At 42.1% G+C, this 19331-nt stretch overlaps 2 protein-coding genes across 2 annotated transcripts in view; both read left to right on the forward strand.

Annotated features, from left to right (window-relative positions):
• LOC136311648 (endogenous retrovirus group K member 113 Env polyprotein-like) overlaps positions 1-15798 on the forward strand; it is a 284697-nt gene extending 268899 nt beyond the window's left edge. The window contains exon 3 of the mRNA XM_066240795.1: positions 15535-15798. Within this exon, the coding sequence (XP_066096892.1) occupies positions 15535-15798 (264 nt within the window). The remainder of the gene's footprint in view (positions 1-15534) is intronic.
• CRYBG3 (crystallin beta-gamma domain containing 3) overlaps positions 15696-19331 on the forward strand; it is a 131360-nt gene continuing 127724 nt past the window's right edge. Inside the window, exon 1 of the mRNA XM_066241610.1 lies at positions 15696-16034. Coding sequence (XP_066097707.1) covers positions 15886-16034 — 149 coding nt within the window. The 5' untranslated portion in view covers positions 15696-15885. The remainder of the gene's footprint in view (positions 16035-19331) is intronic.

A 19331-nucleotide genomic window follows, 5' to 3' on the forward strand; every position in this document is an offset into this window, starting at 1 on the left:
TAATTTGAAATTATATTTAATGAGGTGACATTGGTCCGCAAGAACACATAGGTTTCAGAGAATTGAAAACAGAGTAAACAGCAGCATTGAATTATTTCTAATCCTCCTCCTGACTTTATAATTTGGTGCGTGTAGATACCTATCTAAACACATATGTGTGTGTGTGTTTATCAAGACCGATTAGAACTCTCTAAAAAAAATAGCTGACCTTTTACAAAATTAATTTTTAAAGTACTAGTATTTGTTTCTACTTAGAAATTTTAATTTATTAATACAAGTGATACCCTAAAGTTTCATAGAACATCCATTCTATGAAAATGCCAAGATATATTTTAACCTATTAGTTTCCAAAATTTTAAACTTTATGCTTTTTGTTTCATATATGCGCATTCTGGAAATCTAGGATGGCTGTCTTTTTAACAGTACTGATCATTAAGTTCATTTCCTTCTCAGTAATGGCCAATGGCAATGTGTTTGCACCCCATCCTAAAATTTACTTTGGGTTATATAAAGAGAGGTGGGGGAATTGAGCCATCACAGTATTCCCAGTTATAGAAGCATGCCAAAATATAAAAACTTACTCATATAATCAATATTCCATTCACTTTGCAAATAAATGTTGTAAGAAAACCCTGTCTTTATATGCACCAATGCATTAGTTCATTTAGCCAATCAAAAACTATTAGTGAATGAAAATGGGTTCATGGAGAGCAAAGTAAAATAATGAAAATGACATTGAATGCAAATTATGCTCTATTATAGCAAAAATCAGAAATCAATTGATAATTAAAATATGAAGAAGAGACATAATCTTTTCTCTCTTGTCCCTCTTGCAATTAATCAGTAAATCCTACTTCAAAACAGAATCTGATTCTGACCTCATACCCCTTCTGCTAGTATTTCTCTGCACCTCTAACCTCACTTTCTAGTTAGACTTGCTGCTTCCCTTTTACCTCAACAACATGTTCTCCCTACACAGCAACACTGCCACTTTTCTATTCCAAAATAATAAAACATGTCACTCTCCTATTTTTAGCCTTCCAATAGCTTCCCATCACAAACAGAATAAATCCAACATTTTACCAGGGTCTACAAGGGGGCCTACCTATGCTCTGGCTACATCTTAAGCCAGTGAATTTCAGCCTTTTTCATCTCATGGTACACATAACCAAATTACTAAAATTCTATAGCACACCAAAAAATGTGTTTTCTGATCTGACAAAAAAAAAGTATAATTTTGATTCATTCACACAAATGGTTATTACTGTGTTGGCAGTTGTCATTTTTTTTTTTATTTGACAATCTAAAGGAAAAGAGGTCAGTGCCCTTGACTAAGTAGATATTGCATGTTTTTTTAAATTCTTGCAGCACACCAGTTGAAAATCACTGTCCTGGGTGCCTTCCCAGTAATCGCTGCCTGCCCTCACGCACTGCACGCCAGTTTACTTCCCTCGAGTGAGCCACGCCCTTTCTCCCCTCCGGACCATTGCGTTTGCTCTTTTCTGAAATGCCTTGCCCACCCTGGACCCTCACATATCTCACTCCGTCGTTTCACCCAAGTCACTTTCTCAGACTTGTCATCTCTATCACATTCAGACCAGCAATCCACCCTTCTCTCCTGTTCTCTTTTCCTGCTATATTTTCCTTACAGCCCTTTAACACAGCTTGAAATTGTTGTATATGTTTGTGTATTTATTGTTGGTGTTTCACACTAGAATATTAATTCCGTGGTTGCAGGGGATTTATTCACGCACTACCTTCCAAGGGCCTACCAAATTGCGTGGTATGGTTTAGCCCCATATTTGTTGAATGAGTGAATAAATATGTAAGCTCATGTTCTATGTAGTGTTTGCCCTGGCCCACAGATTTTTGGGTATACATTAAGAAAATTAAATTGGAATGTTAGTTAAGGTTATATTTGATTTTGTTTATTCAACTTCTATTCCTAAAGACACTCTTAAGCTTCTCTAATCGTGAGGTACTAGGTTAGTAATATGTGATCTTTTTCATTGTTTTAAAAATGAGCTTAACCCTAGCGGGTAGCTTTGTTGGTTACAGCACAGTCCTGATACACTAAGGTTACAGGTTGACCCCAGGTCAGGGCACATACAAGAACCAACCAGTGAGTGCATAAATAAGTGGAACAACAACATGATATTTCTCCTCCTCTCCCTCTCTGTCTCTCTCTCTAAAATCAATATGTTTAGGGCCCTGGCTGGTTGGCTCAGTGGTAGAGCGTCGGCCTGGTGTGCAGAAGTCCCGGGTTCAATTCCTGGCCAGGGCACACAGGAGAGGCGCCCATCTGCTTCTCCACCCCCCCTCTCCTTCCTCTCTGTCTCTCTCTTCCCCTCCCGCAGCTGAGGCTCCATTGGAGCAAAGATAGCCCGGGCCCTGGAGATGGCTCCTTGGCCTCTGCCCCAAGCGCTAGAGTGGCTCTGGTTGTGACAGAACATCGCCCCCTGGTGGGCAGAACATCGCCCCTGGTGGGCGTGCCGGGTGGATCCTGGTCGGGCGCATTTGGGAGTCTGTCTGACTGTCTCTCCCGTTTCCAGCTTCAGAAAAATACAAAAATAAAAATAAAAATAAAAAAATAAAAAAATAAAAATAAAAATAAAATAAAATAAAATCAATACGTTTAAAAAAAAGCTTAAACTGAATTTTGCTTTTGGTATGGTGGAATCAGTGCTAACGGACCAGCCCTCTTACAGGTAACTGTAAACTCTGGGCAACAACAAAAATTCCAATTACTTGAAGGTTCTTGAGAATGAATAGAAAGAAGCAGACATATTTTGGAGAGAAGTTAAAACTGAAAAGAAGGCGGTGATATGGGGTGAGTTTCCCATTTTGAGACTTTAGTCTGAGGATAGGCCACAGTCACAAAGCAGGGTGGCTAAAACTCTGACAGAAACCTGCCTTTTTTTTTTCACCTGAAGAAAAGAGGACAGAGCACAGACAGCCAAAGCCGGTGCAGAGTGAAGGGAGGAACATCTGGTACAGCAGAAATCTAGAGAACAGTCTAAACCCTGAATATAAACTTCCCCAAGTGTCCGGCTGAGCTCCAAACCACGTCCTAACAGGGAAGACTCAAAGCAGCTTTCAGCTAAGGCTGAAATAATTCAAAGAGATTTGGTCTAACGGCTGCAATGGACATGGCCAAGTTTACAGCTTAACCAATGTAATGTTCCTATAAAACAAAAATGACAACACTTCTGGAATTTATGAATCCACAGTGTCCACAGCATAACATTCAAAATATCGAGGAGACAACCCAAAACTATTTAACATGAAGAACTAGATGACTGTCACCCGTTTTCAAGGGAAAAGATAATGGAGGCCGACACTGCAGTGACCCTAACGAAACGATCGGGTGAGAACTTCAAGGCGGCTTTAATAACTGAGCTTAATGAAGTAAAAGAAAACATACTTACAATAAAATGTAAAAAGTTTCAGCAGGAAAATAGAAAATATAAAAGAGACTAAATGAAATATTAGAACTGAAAGATAAAACATCTGGCTTTGAAAAATCACTGCATAGACCTAATAATAGTGGAATGAAAATGACAGAAGAAATCAGCAATGAACTTGAAGATAGGACAGTGCTCTAACCAACTTAGCTATCCAGCCAGGGCTGTGCAGAAGGAATTTTTGAAGAAATAACAGCTGAAAACTTCCCAAATTGAATGGAAGATATAATTTATAGATTCAAAAAAGCTAACAAACCCCAAATAGAGTTAATCCAGAACAAATAAAGATCCTGGGTATATCATAGCAAATTGTGGAAAACCAAAGAAAATCCCCAAAACATCCAGCACAGGAGTTAGACGGGGAGCCAGCCAATCAACCTTACACACAGAGTAGCAGTGAACCAAACTACCGTGATTTCTTACCAGAAACGACCTATGCCAGATAAAGAGAATATCTTTCAAGTGTTGAGTAAAAATTATTGATGCAGAATTATTAGATAACTGAGAAAAAAATTCACTGGCAGGTTTTGCACTACTCTTACGAAATGTTCTTCAGGCTGTAGGGAAGTGATGCCAGAGGGAAACTAGTTTAGGAAGTAATGACCTGTGGTGGCACAGTGGATAAAGCGTCGACCTGGAAACGCTGAGGTCGCCAGTTCCAAACCCTGGGCTTGCCTGGTCAAGGCACATATGGGAGTTGATGCTTCCAGCTCCTCCCCCCTTCTCTCTCTCTCCTCTCTAAAAATGGATTAAAAAAAAAAAAAAGAAGGAAGTAATGAAAACTGGTGAAATGATAAGTATTTGGGTACATAGGAAAGACTTTTTTTCTTTAGTGTTCTTAAAGTACAGTGTATATTTAAAGCAAAACTATAACATATTATTGTGAGATCTGTAATCTACATAAATATAATACAAATGACATAGCTCTGCAATATAACTGATGGGGAATCATAGAGGACTTAGACAGTTATGAAATGTCTACATTTTACATAAACTGATACAGTATTAATTCTAGTAGACAGTGTAAATTAAGAAGGATGTATATCGTGGTCCTTAGAGTAGCTGTTTTAAAAAGATAAAGAGGTATGTTAAAAAAAATAACAACAGGCCCTGGCCGGTTGGCTCAGTGGTAGAGCGTCGGCCTGGCGTGCGGGAGTCTCGGGTTCGATTCCCGGCCAGGGCACACAGGGGAAGCTCCCATCTGCTTCTCCACCCCTCCCCCTCTCCTTCCTCTCTGTCTCTCTCTTCCCCTCCCGCAGCCAAGACTCCATTGGAGCAAAGTTGGCCCGGGCGCTGGGAATGGCTCTGTGGCCTCTGCCTTAGGCGCTAGAATGGCTCTGGTTGCTACAGAGCAACCCCGGATGGGCAGAGCATCACCCCCTGGTGGGTGTGCCAGGTGGATCCCAGTAGGGCACATGCGGGAGTCTGTCTGACTGCCTCCCCGTTTCCAGCTTTGAAAAAATACAGAAACCCCCCCCCAAAAAAAAAGACCCAACAACAATAAATCAGAATGAAATTCATTGAGTGGTCCAAGTAAGTAACATCGAAAGTGGGACAAATTGAAGTCATATATCACCAGCCAGGAGGACATTGTAATGTTAATTTTGTGGTAGTTTGACCAGGAATCTAACCACAAGAAAACACCAGACATCCCCAAATGCAGGGATGTCTCTACTTCCTACCCCTGAAAACATGGCCTGGAACATTCAAAAGTGTAACAGTCGTGAAAGTTGAGAAAAGACTGAGGAACATGTCCAGAATGGAGGACTCAAAAGAGACAGGACGACTAAATGTGACCCGTGATTCTGTACGGGAGCACTGTGCTATTAACCAGACAGCTGGCAAAACTTAAATGGGGCCTAAGGATGAGACGGTAGGATAGAGCAACATTCATTTCTTATTTTGAGGGTTGTATTGTGGTAATTTAGGATTTTAGGAGATTGGTCATATTTGTAAGAGTTATACATCAAAGTATTTAGGGCTGATGGGACATGATTTTGACAACATAATTTCAAATGGTCCAGGGAATAAAAGAGGTTCTTTGTGCTATTGTAATTTTTCAGTAAATATGAAATAATTTCAAAATAAAAATTATCTTTAGCTAAAAATAATTTTATATGAAATAGTAATATAGAGCAAGTGAGATTTACAAAAGAACCAGAACAGAATACAGTAAATGAGTGTATTTTTAAAAAGAAAATCTAAAGTTGTCTCATCTTATAAAAAAGTCAACTGCCTAAATAGTATGTTGATGATTGCAACCAGTATGGGAAATGTAAATATATACTTATGAGTTTAATTACAGAATTCTTGACCTTTGTAGATATAATGTTAGCCAATACAGTTCTCCTGCCAATTTTTAGGGACAAGAAAAAATACCTTCACCACTAACTGTAAGGAGAGAGCAGGTGAATTTTGGATTTTATAATACTAATGATATCAACCTGACAAGTTTTAGAGTGAATGCAAGGTAATTAGCTGTGGGAAAGGCAATTTGTATAAGAGTGTCAAACAACTGTCTGATTCTTGTATACACTTGATTTTGGTTCTAAATTAGATATTTGGGTAGTAGTAAGACTTCTCCAGCCTGATTTACTGGTCTAGCTGTCTCGGTTAGTAATTGGCAGCTGTAAACATTACATGGGTTGCTTCAGGCTCAGAGCAGCAGTTTCTCTACCTGCATATTTCTCATACATTATTATTATTATCATTCACTTTTTACTGGTGCAATTATTTTAAAGAATGTAGCAAAGAGTTTTTTTAAAGGAAGTTTCATATTAACATACCAAAGCCAATGAATATCTTTATAGTACACATAGTATTTGATGATTCACTATGTAATAGCACCCATTTCCTGCAATATTTCCTCACCAAATCAGACAGAAACATAGTGTATGTAGATTGTTGGCCTAGTATTGTGTACACTCCTACTGGGACTTGCAATTGCTTTTGACTACTGTGATATTCCTAATATAAATCTGTTTTAATAGGTGTTTTAACTGGTTGTAGTTATAGAATTTTCTTTTTTTGTGTGACAGAGAGAGGGACAAATAGGGACAGACAGAAAGGGAAAGAGATGAGAAGCATCAATTCTTCTTTTCTTTTCCTTTTTTTTTTTTTTTTTTTAGTGGGAAGAGGGGAGATAGACAGATTTACTCATATGCCCTGAATAGGATCCATCTGGCAACCCCTGTCTGGGGGATGCTCGAATCAATCAAGCTATTTTTAGCACCTGAGGCTGATACACTAGGACCAATCAAGCTACCCTCAGCACCTGAGCCGACTCTCGAACCAACTGAGCCACTGGCTGCAGGAGGGGACGAAGGAGAGAAGGGCGAGAGGGAGGTGGGAAGAAGCAGATGGTGGCTTCTCCTGTGTGCCTTGACCGGTAATTGAACCTGGGACGTCCATATGCCTGGCTGACCCTCTATCCACTGAGCTACACTTCTTAAGTAACATCTTTTCCTTAGCAAGAAAAATTGACAAGAGGTAAAGAGAAATTCAGTTCCTAGTATATACACTGATGAAAATATTTGCTATAGGGCGCTTTTGTTTATCATTTGCAAAACCATTTAAATTATAGTATGATAAATTTTTACAAAGCTTTCAAAATGAAAGTGGGGTCATTGGAAAATGTACTTGCTACATTACTAAAAAATCAAAATTCCATCTTCTACTTACTCTACAGTAACACTTGGGTTTTTTGTTACTACATTTAGTAATATTTTAAAATAATTTTTGAAAAGTTTGTTAATGATACTATTTCATAAGATTTCTATAGACAAGTCTGCCAAGTCTGTATTCAGCACCATACCCAGTACTTCACCCAGATGATAAGCAAAGTGAATAGACTTTTTCTTCTCTACAAAGAAAATTCATGTAACGGAAATAATGCTAATCTCAATTTTAGATTAGGTCAAGACCCGATGTGAAAACTGTGATTCATCTTATATGTCAGCATATATCATTTCCAGCTGTTTTCTTTCTCTAATCAAAACGTTTGCTCACAAGAACAGCTGTTTCTGTGCCTTGTTTTTAAACTGTCTGCAACAATTCAAACTGGGAACAACATGTACATAGTAAGAAAACTCAGGACATGTATGTTCTAAAACTTCAAAATAAGAAATTATCAAATTTATTTTTTACTCTAAAGGTTTGTTTCATGAAGCCTAAATAAAATTTATAATCAACACTAATAGTGCTGTTTAGAAATGTATAAAATATTTGTTCTTTACAGAATAGGTCCATTTAAAGTTTATGTCAGATTTATAATGTACAGTATATAGCTTATGTACCTAGATAAAATATTTTGGGAAAACAGAATACAGGAACTGAGTTTCTCATATAATAAATTATTATTCTGAGCCATTATCTGTGTCATTTATAAAGCTGCATTAATAAAAGTTAATGTCCTACATGGACTTCATAGTTTAGATAGCATTTGACTCAAAGAAAAGACATATTAAATTGAACTGGTGTAAATAACTATTTTGGAATACATCCTATAATCTGTTTGCCAAAGAAATCCTTCTTCTATTTATACTTTTTGGAATACAGTGGTTGGTATTAGGTAATGTTGCACTGTTTGAGAAGTAAATATGTAATTGTTCATGTTAATGTCATGTTTTTGTAAAGAACTTATTTCTCTTTTTAAGTATCATCATCATATCAAGTGAAGAAAGGAGAAATTTAGGTCATACTAACACATCTTAATTGAAGCATTAAAAGATGCGTGTTTGAAAGATCCCAGTCCCCACATATTCTAGAAATAAAATCCAGACAAATAACACAATGAAACATCATGCATCCCATAGATGTCTGAATAAACAATTACTTAAAATTTTCACCATCTGCTCTCATCGAAGCATCAAGTCTACAGCATTTTCGTGTTACAAACCACAATATTCAGAATATAACAGAATGAGAAACACAAATATATTTCTTCCCCCTTTCTTTTTTGCTATGGTGCTTCTTAACAAAAACCTGAGCTATACAAACAAAGGAAAGGGCAGGATACTCCCCGACCCCATCTCCTAATTGAGCGTGTATATCCAGTAATGGCTTTTTGCTGCCCTGGGCAGCGTGACATTGCCTCATTGGCCACGAACAGCCATTATTCTAGGAGGCAGCTAGTGAAGTGTCCCAATCCATCTGCTTGCTTTTCATGGGCTAGTGCTTTCCTTGATGTTGACAGCTGTCTTAATATTCCCAGGCCACCTGCCACAAAGTGAATACTGTGCTCTAAGATATATACAGACGTTTATCCCTCCGGTGGACTTCTCAGAACAAAAAATTTAGCATTTCTAAACTCCGCTTGCATCCTTGTTCAAATGTTTCGGGGATCAGCACTGTCAGTGTGTTCTTGTACTCCTGAGGTATATGCTGCTTGTGCTTTGGGAATGACAGCATGATGAACTTCCTGACACATAAAATGAGCTACAGAATTGCAGACTCTTTGTGGAAGTCACCGTGGTCACAGGCGGTGAAGAGAAAGAAAGCATACTGACAGTTATCTCCTCTAGAAAGCCTTCCTGGAAATGTCTAGACGACGTTGGGGGTCGATCCTATATATTCCCTTAGAAAGATTGCTCCTCTCGTACCCTCTTGCTCATGTTTCCTCTGTTACACATTCTCCTTGAGAGAAAGCGTTAGGTCTTATTTATCCTGTGTTTCTTAGAATGAGTATGTATCTGCTACAGTGTTGGCACTCACATACAGGTCTAAGTTTGGTGGTATCTGAAGATTTTTATAGCTTGTGGGGGGGACCTTCTTTAAAGAAAAATGACAAAATAAAAAATAAAAATTAGGCCTGACCTGTGGTGGTGCAGTAGATAAAGTGTCAACCTGGAACGCTGAGGTCACCGGTTCAAAACCCTGGGCTTGCTTGGTCAAGGCACATATGGGAGTTGATGCTTCCTGCTCCTCCCCCTTCTCTCTCTCTCTCTCTCTCTCTCCCCCTCACTCTCTCTCTCTCTCTCCCCTCCCTAAAGTGAATAAATAAAATAATAATAATAATAAAAATAAATAAAAATTAGATGCAAAAGTGAATAAAAAAGAAATCATGCAAATTTTCCATTTTAAAAAGTTTACTAATAGTACATATATCAGAAGTATGAAAAACAATATATTTTCCCAGTAACTGCCTAGCGTACCTGTCTACAGTAATACTTTTTTTCTTCTATTGTTGGTACTATCCACTTTGGTAGCCTTTCACATGATGATGATTTTTAAATACCACTTTCTAAACATAATGAAAAGAATTCAGTCTTTCCTCAAGTTTGTTGAGCGTATTTGTTATTGATAGAAGGGCTATGTAAACATGTAATACTATAAGCTCACACTCACTGTGGTACTGCTGCGGGTTTGTGCCTACAAACAAGAATTCTGATAAATTCTCTTTTACATGATTTTTATTAAAAATTTGGGTACATTTACAGTTACAAACACTATACACTGCATTATTAAACCTGTTATTTCTATGAATTACATCAATTAAAAGTCATTCTGCCTTTTTCAGTTTTGTCTTTTGATGCCCGGAATAATTTTTCCACAAGTCACCTTTGGCTATTGTACATTTCAAATCTTGTTTTGCCTCGACCACCCACCTAGTTCAGAGTGGGATGCCTTAGGATATGTTTACATCTTGAATAGGACCTCTGGTCCTCCATCCTGGTTGGAATGCTTGGTGAGTTGCACAGGGGATAAACTGGAATTCATGCAGTAACTTTGGGGCAGTTTGCAATCACATAAATAGATCTCTCCACATCCAAACTAAATGCACTCCCAGCTCAAAATCCCCAGCAGATCCCAAAATGACTCCAGTAACTCCAATACCCACTGACTAGCCTGACCAGGTGGTGGCGCAGTGGATACAGCATAGGACTGGGATGCGGAGAACCCAGGTTTGAGACCCCGAGGTCGCCAGCTTGAGCGCGGGCTCATCTGGTTTGAGGAAAAAGGCTCACCAGCTTGGACCCAAGGTCACTGGCTTGAGCAAGGGGTTACTCGGTCTGCTGAAGGCCCACAATCAAGGCACCTATGAGAAAGCAATCAATGAACAACTAAGGTGTCGCAACGAAAAACTGATGATCGATCCTTCTCATCTCTCTCCATTCCTGTCTGTCTGTCCCTATCTGTCCGTCTCGCTGACTCTCTCTCTGTCCCTGTAAAAACAACAACAACAACAACAACCACTGACTAGGAACAGAGTGATAGAAGGGAAATCCTGGTAGAGAGAGATTGCGGTCTTAGCCAACTGCAGTTGAAACATCTACTTCTGTAAAGTTCACAAACACGTACACGTGATCACATTCCTGACTCCACATTGCAAAAGACTGTGCTGGGAAGGGCCTGGAGGCTTCAACTTTGTCCGTTTCACAGCGACTCTGCTGTTGACTCTGTTGGCGTCACTAAATGTCTTCTGAACAACTGAGTGAATGGGGACAACTGCTAAATCGGCATCTCTAAGATCCTCACAACTTCTTAATGCAGTCTTAGAACTTAACATTTAGGAATGTTATTATGAGTTCACAATAGAAGGATGTACAACATCTAAGAACTGATAAATATTAGAAAAGTAAATAAACAGAAATTTAGGAGTCACTGTTTTGTGGCTTTAAGCTAATTTTTCATAGACAAAGTTTCCCTGAATGGAGGCAGGGCACCAAGTATTCATTCAAGTGCTGTGTTCTGTCACAGAGGGGACATTAGATACTCATTGCTTCTTTCATGAATTAGTTATTTTTGAGGGAAAAAAATATATTATGGGTCTATTTTGGCCCAAATGTTTGTTGAGGGGCCTCTAATAACGTTCCCATTATCTTATATGGTTACATACTATCCGTTACCAGAAGGGATTCTAGATGGATGATCATTAGCGTTATTTTTACTATTTATATTGACACTACCAACACCCCCCCCCCGCCTGGGCATGAGGGGTAGGCCTGCTGTGGTCACAGTACAATGAGAGACACATCTGGTAACTATTTAACATTAATGTGGGGAGATAAATTATTCTCTGGGCCTTCTAACTGGAGGGAACAGAGTGCTTCATAGTCTTCTTTGCTTTCCTTTTCTCTAGGCTTCCTGGTAAATGGGCCTTTTTTTCTTTTTTTTAACAGAGAGAGAGTCAGAGAGAGGGATAGATAGGGACAGACAGACAGGAACGGAGAGAGATGAGAAGCATTGATCATCAGTTTTTCGTTGCGACACCTTAGTTGTTCATTGATTGCTTTCTCATATGTGCCTTGACTGCGGGCCTTCAGCAGACCAAGTAACCCCTTGCTTGAATCAGCGACCTTGGGTCCAAGCTGGTGAGCCTTGCTCAAACCAGATGAGCCCGCGCTCAAGTTAGCAACCTCGGGGTCTCGAACCTGAGTCCTCTGCATCCCAGTCCGACGCTCTATCCACTGTGCCACCGCCTGGTCAGGCTGAATGTCCTCTTTGGAGCAGTGTTTATTCAGGCTCTTCTTAACTGGGTTGTTTTTGTTGTAGTTGAGTTGTATAAGTTACTTATAAATTTGGGATATTAAGCCCTTATCAGATGTATTGGTGAAAATGTTCTCTCATTCAGTGGGTTATCTTCTCATTTTGCTGATGGTTTCCTTTGCTTTGTATAATACCAGTGGCCGAGGCCAGGCAGGTCCCCATTGGATTTGGGCAGACAGTAGAGAAACTGTATAGCCAGAAAGTGTTGGGCCATTCCCTTATAATAGAGTCTCACAATGGCAGGTGAGCAAACAGGCAGGGGAAAGCCACTCAAAGCAAAAATGACCCCTCATTGTGGTAAGCAGGCAATCTGCAATCCACCCTGAAGGCAATCCACCTTACATAGACTAATCAGGCAAAGTGCAAGCAAGCAAACTAACACAGCTGTTTTTCCAACACTGTGCAAAAACTTTTTAGTTTGATGTAGTCCCATTTGTTTATTTTTTATTTTGTTTTCCTTGCCCAAGATGCTATATCAGGAAAAAAATACTGCTATGAGAAATGTCAGAGATTTTACTGCCTGTGTTTTCTTCTAGGATTTTTATGGGTTTTTTTCTTAAGTGAGAAGTCGGGAGGCAGAGAGACAGACTTCTGCATGTGCCCCCACTGGGATCCACCCGGCATAACCACTAGGGGGCGATGCTCTGCCCCACTACCGTTTCTGCTGTTGCTCTGTTGCGCAACTGAGCTATTTTAGTGCCTGAAGCGAGACCTCAGAGCCATCCTCAGTGCTGGAAGCCAGCTTGCTTCAATCAAGTTATGGCTACAGGGGAGGAAGAGAGAGAAGGGAGAGGGGGAGGGGTGGAGAAGCAGATGGTCGGTTCTCCTGTGTTGCTGGACCAGCAATCAAACCCAGGATGTCCAAATGCCAGGCTGACACTACCACTGAGCCAACCAACCAGAACTGATTTTTACAGTTTTGAGTCTAACACGTAGATAAGACTTCAATCCACTGTGAGTTTATTCGTGTGTATGTATTCTTGTGTAAAAAGGTGGTGGTCCAGTTTCATTTTTTTGCATATGTCTGTCCAATTTTCCCAACACCAGTTATTGAAAAGACAGTCTTAACTTCATTGTATGTTTTTGCCTCTTTTATAATATCAATATTAATTGACTTTATAGATGTGGGTTTATTTCATGGCTCTCTATTTTGTTCCATTGATCTATAGGTCTATTTTTATGCTAGTACCATGCTGTTTTGATTACTATGGCCTTAAAGTATAGTTTGATACCAGGTAGTTCTTCTTTCTTAAGATTGCTGTGGCTATTTAGGGTCTTTTGTGGTTCCATATAAATATTTGGAGTATTTGTTCTAGTTCTTTCTATGAAATATGTCATTGGTATCTTAACAGGAATTTTATATCAGATTGTTCATGAACATGCATGCCCTATCATTTCTCTGACTTCCACACCCTTTCAGAGATAGTTCAGCTTTAAAGCAAACAAACCGATACAAAATACCTGGGGTGAATGGGCCACAATGTTTTCTACTAGTTGCTAGGGTGTAAAGAAACTAAGAAAATCCATACCACTGCATTAGTGAAATAAATCAGACACAGAAGAACAAATACTACATGATAGCATATATTTGTAAATCTAAAATAGTTCAATTCATAAAAGCAAAGAGTTGCTCACCAGGAGCTGGGGCAGCAATTTTCAACTGGTAAGCCACTGCACACTGGTGTGCTGCAGGAATTGTTAAAACACGCAATACCTGACTGCTTAGTAAGGGGTACTGACCTCTTCAAGGCTGTTGTCATTTTTTTTTTTTTTGATTTGACAATCTAAGGTAAAAGAAATGCAGCACAGTTAAAAATGGCTGCCTGGGAAAAGAGGGGTCAGGGAGGTATTAGTCAAAGGCTACCAAGTTTCAGTTAGGCAAGTCCTTGAGTCCCACTGCACTGCGGAGTGCCTACAGTTAACAACACTGTATGTAGACTTAAGATACGCTAAAAGGGCAGGTCTTATATGAAATGTTATCACAAAATGTAATAGCCATAAACAAGAGGGCGGGGCCCTGACCCGTTAGCTCCGTTGGTTAGAGCTGGTCTGAAACCCCAAGGTTGTGATTTCATCCCCGGTCAGGGCACATGAAAAATCAGAAAACTGTCACCCATTTTCTTTTTCTTCTTTTTTTCATGTGCGAGGAGGGAAGATAGAGAGACAGACTTCTGCATGCCCCCCCCACCACCAGGATTCACCCAGCAACCCCCTTGTGGGGCCCATGCTCTACCCATCAGGGCCATGCTCTGAATTGAGCTATTTTTAGCACCTGAGGTGGGAGGTGCCACCCAGCCAGCCTTAGCACCTGAGGATGTGCTGGAACTAATGGAGCCATGGCTGCCGGAGGAAAAGACAGAGAGAGAGAGAGAGAAGGGGGAAGGAGAGGGGTGGAGAAGCAGATGGTCACTTCTCTTGTGTGCCCTGACCCGGAATCCAACGGGGACATCCACAGGCAGGGCAGAGGCTCTACCACTGAGCCAACTGGCCAGAATTACCCATTTGCAAGGGAAAAGATAATGGAAGCCAACAGTACAATGACCCTAATGAAACAATCAGATGAGAACTTCAAGGCAGTTATAACTCAGCTCGATGCAGTAAAAGAAAACGTGCTTACAATATATAAAAATGTAAAAATTTTCAGCAGAAATATAGAAAATATAAAAAGAAACTAAATGAAATTTTAGGACTGAAAAAATAATCTGGTTTTGACAAATCACTGCATAGACCTAATAATAGTGGAACAACAAATCTCTCCCCCTCTCTGAAAAAGTCAATTAAAAAAATAAGAGGGCGGGCCTGACCTGTGGTGGCGCAGCGGATAAGGCGTCGATGTGGAACGCTGAGGTCGCCGGTTCAAAACCCTGGGCTTGCCTGGTCAAGGCACATATGGGAGTTGATGCTTCCTGCTCCTCCCTCCCCCTTCTCTCTCTCTCTCTTTCTCTCTCTATCCTCTCTAAAAATTAATAAAAGAAAAAAAAATAAGAGGGCGGGAGGAAACTTTTTGAAGTAATGGACAGGTTTATAGCATAGATTGTGATGATGGTTTAAGTGGTTGTACATTTATCTCCAAACTCTCAAAAGTTGTATACATTAATTATGCACAGCTTTTTGTACTTATATTTCATGAAGATTAAAAAAGCCTGTACTTTTTCAGCACTTACAAGGATGAGTCATACTTGTTTTTGATCATGTCGTTTCTGCAAGAGGGTTCGCGTAATATGAAACACGGAATATAATAAATTTAAAGCACATCTGGATTCGGAAAAGTTACTCCACACGTAAAGTAAGCCAGCCCATGAAAAAACGGGTTGTTGAGAGACCGAGACAGGCGCCTCCCGCACTTTTGGGGCTGGGCGCTGGGGTAGCCCCATCTTTTGCGGGCCTGGTGGACGCGGGAGTAGCTGTTCGTTAGCTGCCGACACCCAGGTCACCGCGGTACTGCAGTTCGCCAGGTGCTTTCACCAATTTTAGCTCATAAACCTCTTTCAGAAGTCTGAAATTTCCGTGCGGTGACTGGGGGATAGAAAAGAAATCAGTAATAGAAAGTCCAAATTAAACGCAGAAGCCAATTAGGCTGCAGCTTAAACTTGTCGGTGCCGGGAGCCGGAGCCGGAGCCGGAGCCAGGAGCGGTGGCGGGTGGCACGGAGTTCGAAGATCCAGGTTTCAGGCCGGGGCCTCCCCCCGCCGGCGGACGCTGGCTCCTCCCCGGGGCGGGGCGGGCCGGGCCGGCCGGCGGGGGCGGGAGGAGGAGCGGCTGAGCCGCGCCGGCAGCGCCTCGCGCCCGCACCGCTCCTGCCCGGGATGGAGCGCGCCAGCGCGGTGTTCCGCGCCCAGTCGCTCTAGTCCTCGCCGGGTCCCGCGGCGCCGGCCGGGGCTCCGGACGCAGGGCAGCGCCTCGCCCGTTCCCGCCGACAGCCCGGGCCCGGAGAGATGTCCGGCGGCCGCAGGAGGGGCGGCGCCCCCTGGCACAGCTTCTCCCGCTTCTTCGCTCCCCGCAGCCCGTCCCGGGACAAGGAAGAGGAAGAGGAGGAGAGGCCGGGCCCAGGCCACCCGCCCGCGCCGGTCCGGGGCGCCGCCAGGTGGGAGCCGCGGGGCGTCGGGGCGGGGGTGGCGGCCCGGGCTCCTGGCCCGCCCGCCCGCTGCCAGCCGCCGTCGGGCCGGGCGCGCGGGGCTCGCCACTTCCCGTCCTTCCTCCATTGCTGGGGCTGCCTCCTCGCCGGTTCCCGGCCGCACCTCCTCCCCCGGGCCGGTCAGATGTGGGTGAAGTTGGGGCGTCCGCCCCTCCTCCCCACCCCGTGCCGCTTCCCCGCTTCCCTCCTCCCGCCGGTTCGGTTCCCGTTCCACGCTCGCCTCCGCCGGCCAGGTCCGGGGCAGCAGGCGTCCCCGGCGGCCCGCCGGTGGTCATGGGGAACAGCGCGCGCGGGCCGAGCCGTCGGCCGGGTCGAGGGCGCGATCCCAGCTCCGCTGCCGTGCGGGACGGCAAGCTTCGCAGCGCCGCCCCCGCAGCTGTTGTTTTGCCGGTTTATTTAAATGTCCTCAAAAACGATTTTTTAAAAAACAGTTGTGATACTGAGTTCCCAAGAGTGCATCAAAATACAAAAACCTTGCTAGGTTTCTTTAGCATTGCCTGAATGTTTAAATGATGCCGCCCTTCTTTCTTTCCTTCTTTCCCGTCTCTCTTCGGAAACATTTCTCTTCCCAAATGGATTCCAGAAACCAGTACTCCAACTGCCTTGGTTTCAGCAATGAAAACGTGTCCCTCCTCTGTAATCTCGTCTCCTTACACCACCTACTGTAAACATCGTTTCTGGTGGTTTTGTTTTTTGACATTGTCTCGTTAAAAACAAACATACAAACAAACAGAAACCCTTTCCTGAGTCTTGTCATCCGTCCCGAAGGAGGAAGAGTGGTTAGGGTAAATACAACTTCCCGTTTTAAACTTGGTGGGAAGAGACGCTTCAACTCTCTCTCCACCAAATTGCACCAGAAGAGAGGAACCCATGCGGATTAGAAGGACGGACTAAAGAAAGCTATGTTTACTGCAGATTTTAAAGATTTACTGAGGGCTTCAAGGAAAACCGGATAGGAAACAGAACTGTAACCGTGACTTAGCTGGTTCCATTAGTATTATTTTTGTGATTTGACCCTAGTCGGTTATGTGTTCCTCAGTTTCCCTACTTGTGGGACCTTTGCATTATGACCATTTTTTAAATAAAGTCCCACGTGTTTCCAAGAAAGCTCCTACTAAATTGGTAGACATCTCCTGGGAAGCTTCAGCTCTTATTACCCTGACTTAATGGAGAATTTAAAATTTGAAGTTACACAGTAGTTAAAAATAGTTTTGAAGTCTGACAGGGCTCAACCAGAATGTCAAATCTGTGGGTGTGGGCAGACAGCGCTGGTGCCTGTGATCACTGTGACAACACTAACAATCTTGGATAATAAGGACGCAGTATTTTAAAAAAATCTCAAATAGACTACTGAAGTTGGAAACTTGACTGGTGTTAGAAGGGAATAGGCCAATTTCAGGAATAGGCCAGTTTCAGGTTCATATCAGAATTGCCTTGAAACCCTGCCTGCCTTTCTGCCCTATTTTTGCTTTTAGGCACTTCTCAAATCTAATCTCTTCTCTGGAGCTAACTAACCACTTTCCAACTAGTCTCTTGTCTATGTATCACTTCTCATTATCTCCAGATAGGCACAGAGTGTGGCTTTTTGATAATGAACATTTTAATTGTGCTTATAGGAGCACTAATTTTGCCCTCAGCTTTTTTTCAGCTTTGCCAGATGTTATGGGAGTAGCAGATCATCTTTTTTGTGTGGATGTTTTTACCTTTTTAAATGAGCTGAAATCTTTCTTTTCAAGGATAGAAACACAAACAAAGCCTTCATTGAAAGTTGAATGAAACAAATGGAAGTGCTTAGTGGTACCAAATGTCCTAGTAACACAACACCCTGGTGTTAACAAGATTGGAAACAGAATTGCGATTTGTCACTGTAATCTTACTTCAAAATGAAAGGGTATTTTGGCTGTTTCTCTTAGAGGCAGTAAAAACTTTTCGTTCTAATGGGAGCCAGGTTTAGCCTCTGTCCTGGTGATTTTAGATGTAGAAGATTCAGCAGACTTGCAGTGCTTGGTGTGGTGAGGATGTCAAGCTTTTATGGTGTGCTATAAGTTATTTGGGCATCGTGTGGAGAACACATCATTGTGTATTGGGTTTGCTGCTGGTCTAGTCTCATGAACCTTCAACAATCGAAAAAGCCCGTTAGCATCAGCACTGTTGTTTATGCAAATTCAGGTATGAGTACTCTAATTGCTTGTCAGCGGTCACATCTTGGCCGGTTGACCAGATCCAAAATGTGCTTGTATTCATTTATTTTAGATTATACAGGGGTTGGCAAAAATAGGCTTACAGTTGTAAGATATATAGAAAAATAATACAATAATTAATAAATAATACAAGAACAAACTCTGTCTTTACAACTGTAAACCTACTTTTGCCCACCCGGCATAGGAATGAAAAGTGCAGTTGAAGTTTCACAGGGAACTCGAGAAGTCTGAGTTCTGTGGCTCCCAGTTTGAGAGTCACTGCTATAATGTTTAGCCCAGTTGATGGCTCACAGGAACAGAATCATTAGAAGTGATAAGGGAGCCTAAAGAGGCAGTGGAGCAGTGGATAGAACGTCGGACTGGGACCTGGAGGACCCAGGTTCAAAACCCCAAGGTTGCCAGCTTGAGTGCAGGCTCATCTGGTTTGAGCAAGCCTCACCAGCTTGAGCCCAAGGTCGGTGGCTTGAGCAAGGGGTCACTCAGTCTGCTATAGCCCCCGCACCCCCACCCTCACCCCCGGTCAAGGCACATATGAGAGAAAGCAATCAATGAACAACTAAGGTGCTGCAACTAAGAATTGATGCTTCTCATCTCTCTCGCTTCCTGTCTGTCTGTCCCTATTTGTCTCTGCCTCTCTATGTCTCTCTCTCTGTCACACACACAAAAAAAGTGATGAGACCACAGAGAACTTTGTGATGGAGTCCGTTTTAATAGGGCCTTCAAGGAATTAGTGGTGTTTCTATAGGTAGAGAATTTAGTCAGGAAGATTGAGATAAATTGGGAACAGGTCTTCTAGGCCGAGCAAACACCTGCAAGTGGTTATGATCTGTTAAGTGACAGCGTGAAGGAGGCGGTAGGGAAGTTAGATCCAAGCTGGATTGTAAAGGTGTCTGACAGAATGCTTGGATCTCCATTTAAAGTTTAGAGCAGGGGTCTCAAACTCGCGGCCTGCCGAACAATTTTGTGCGGCCCGCAGACTAATCCACGAAGTTCAAAATATTTTGGATAAAATTAAGTAAGCCTAGGGGCCTACTTGTATTTTTCA

The sequence above is a fragment of the Saccopteryx bilineata genome, chromosome 8, assembly GCF_036850765.1.
Source record: "Saccopteryx bilineata isolate mSacBil1 chromosome 8, mSacBil1_pri_phased_curated, whole genome shotgun sequence".
NCBI lineage: Eukaryota > Metazoa > Chordata > Mammalia > Chiroptera > Emballonuridae > Saccopteryx > Saccopteryx bilineata.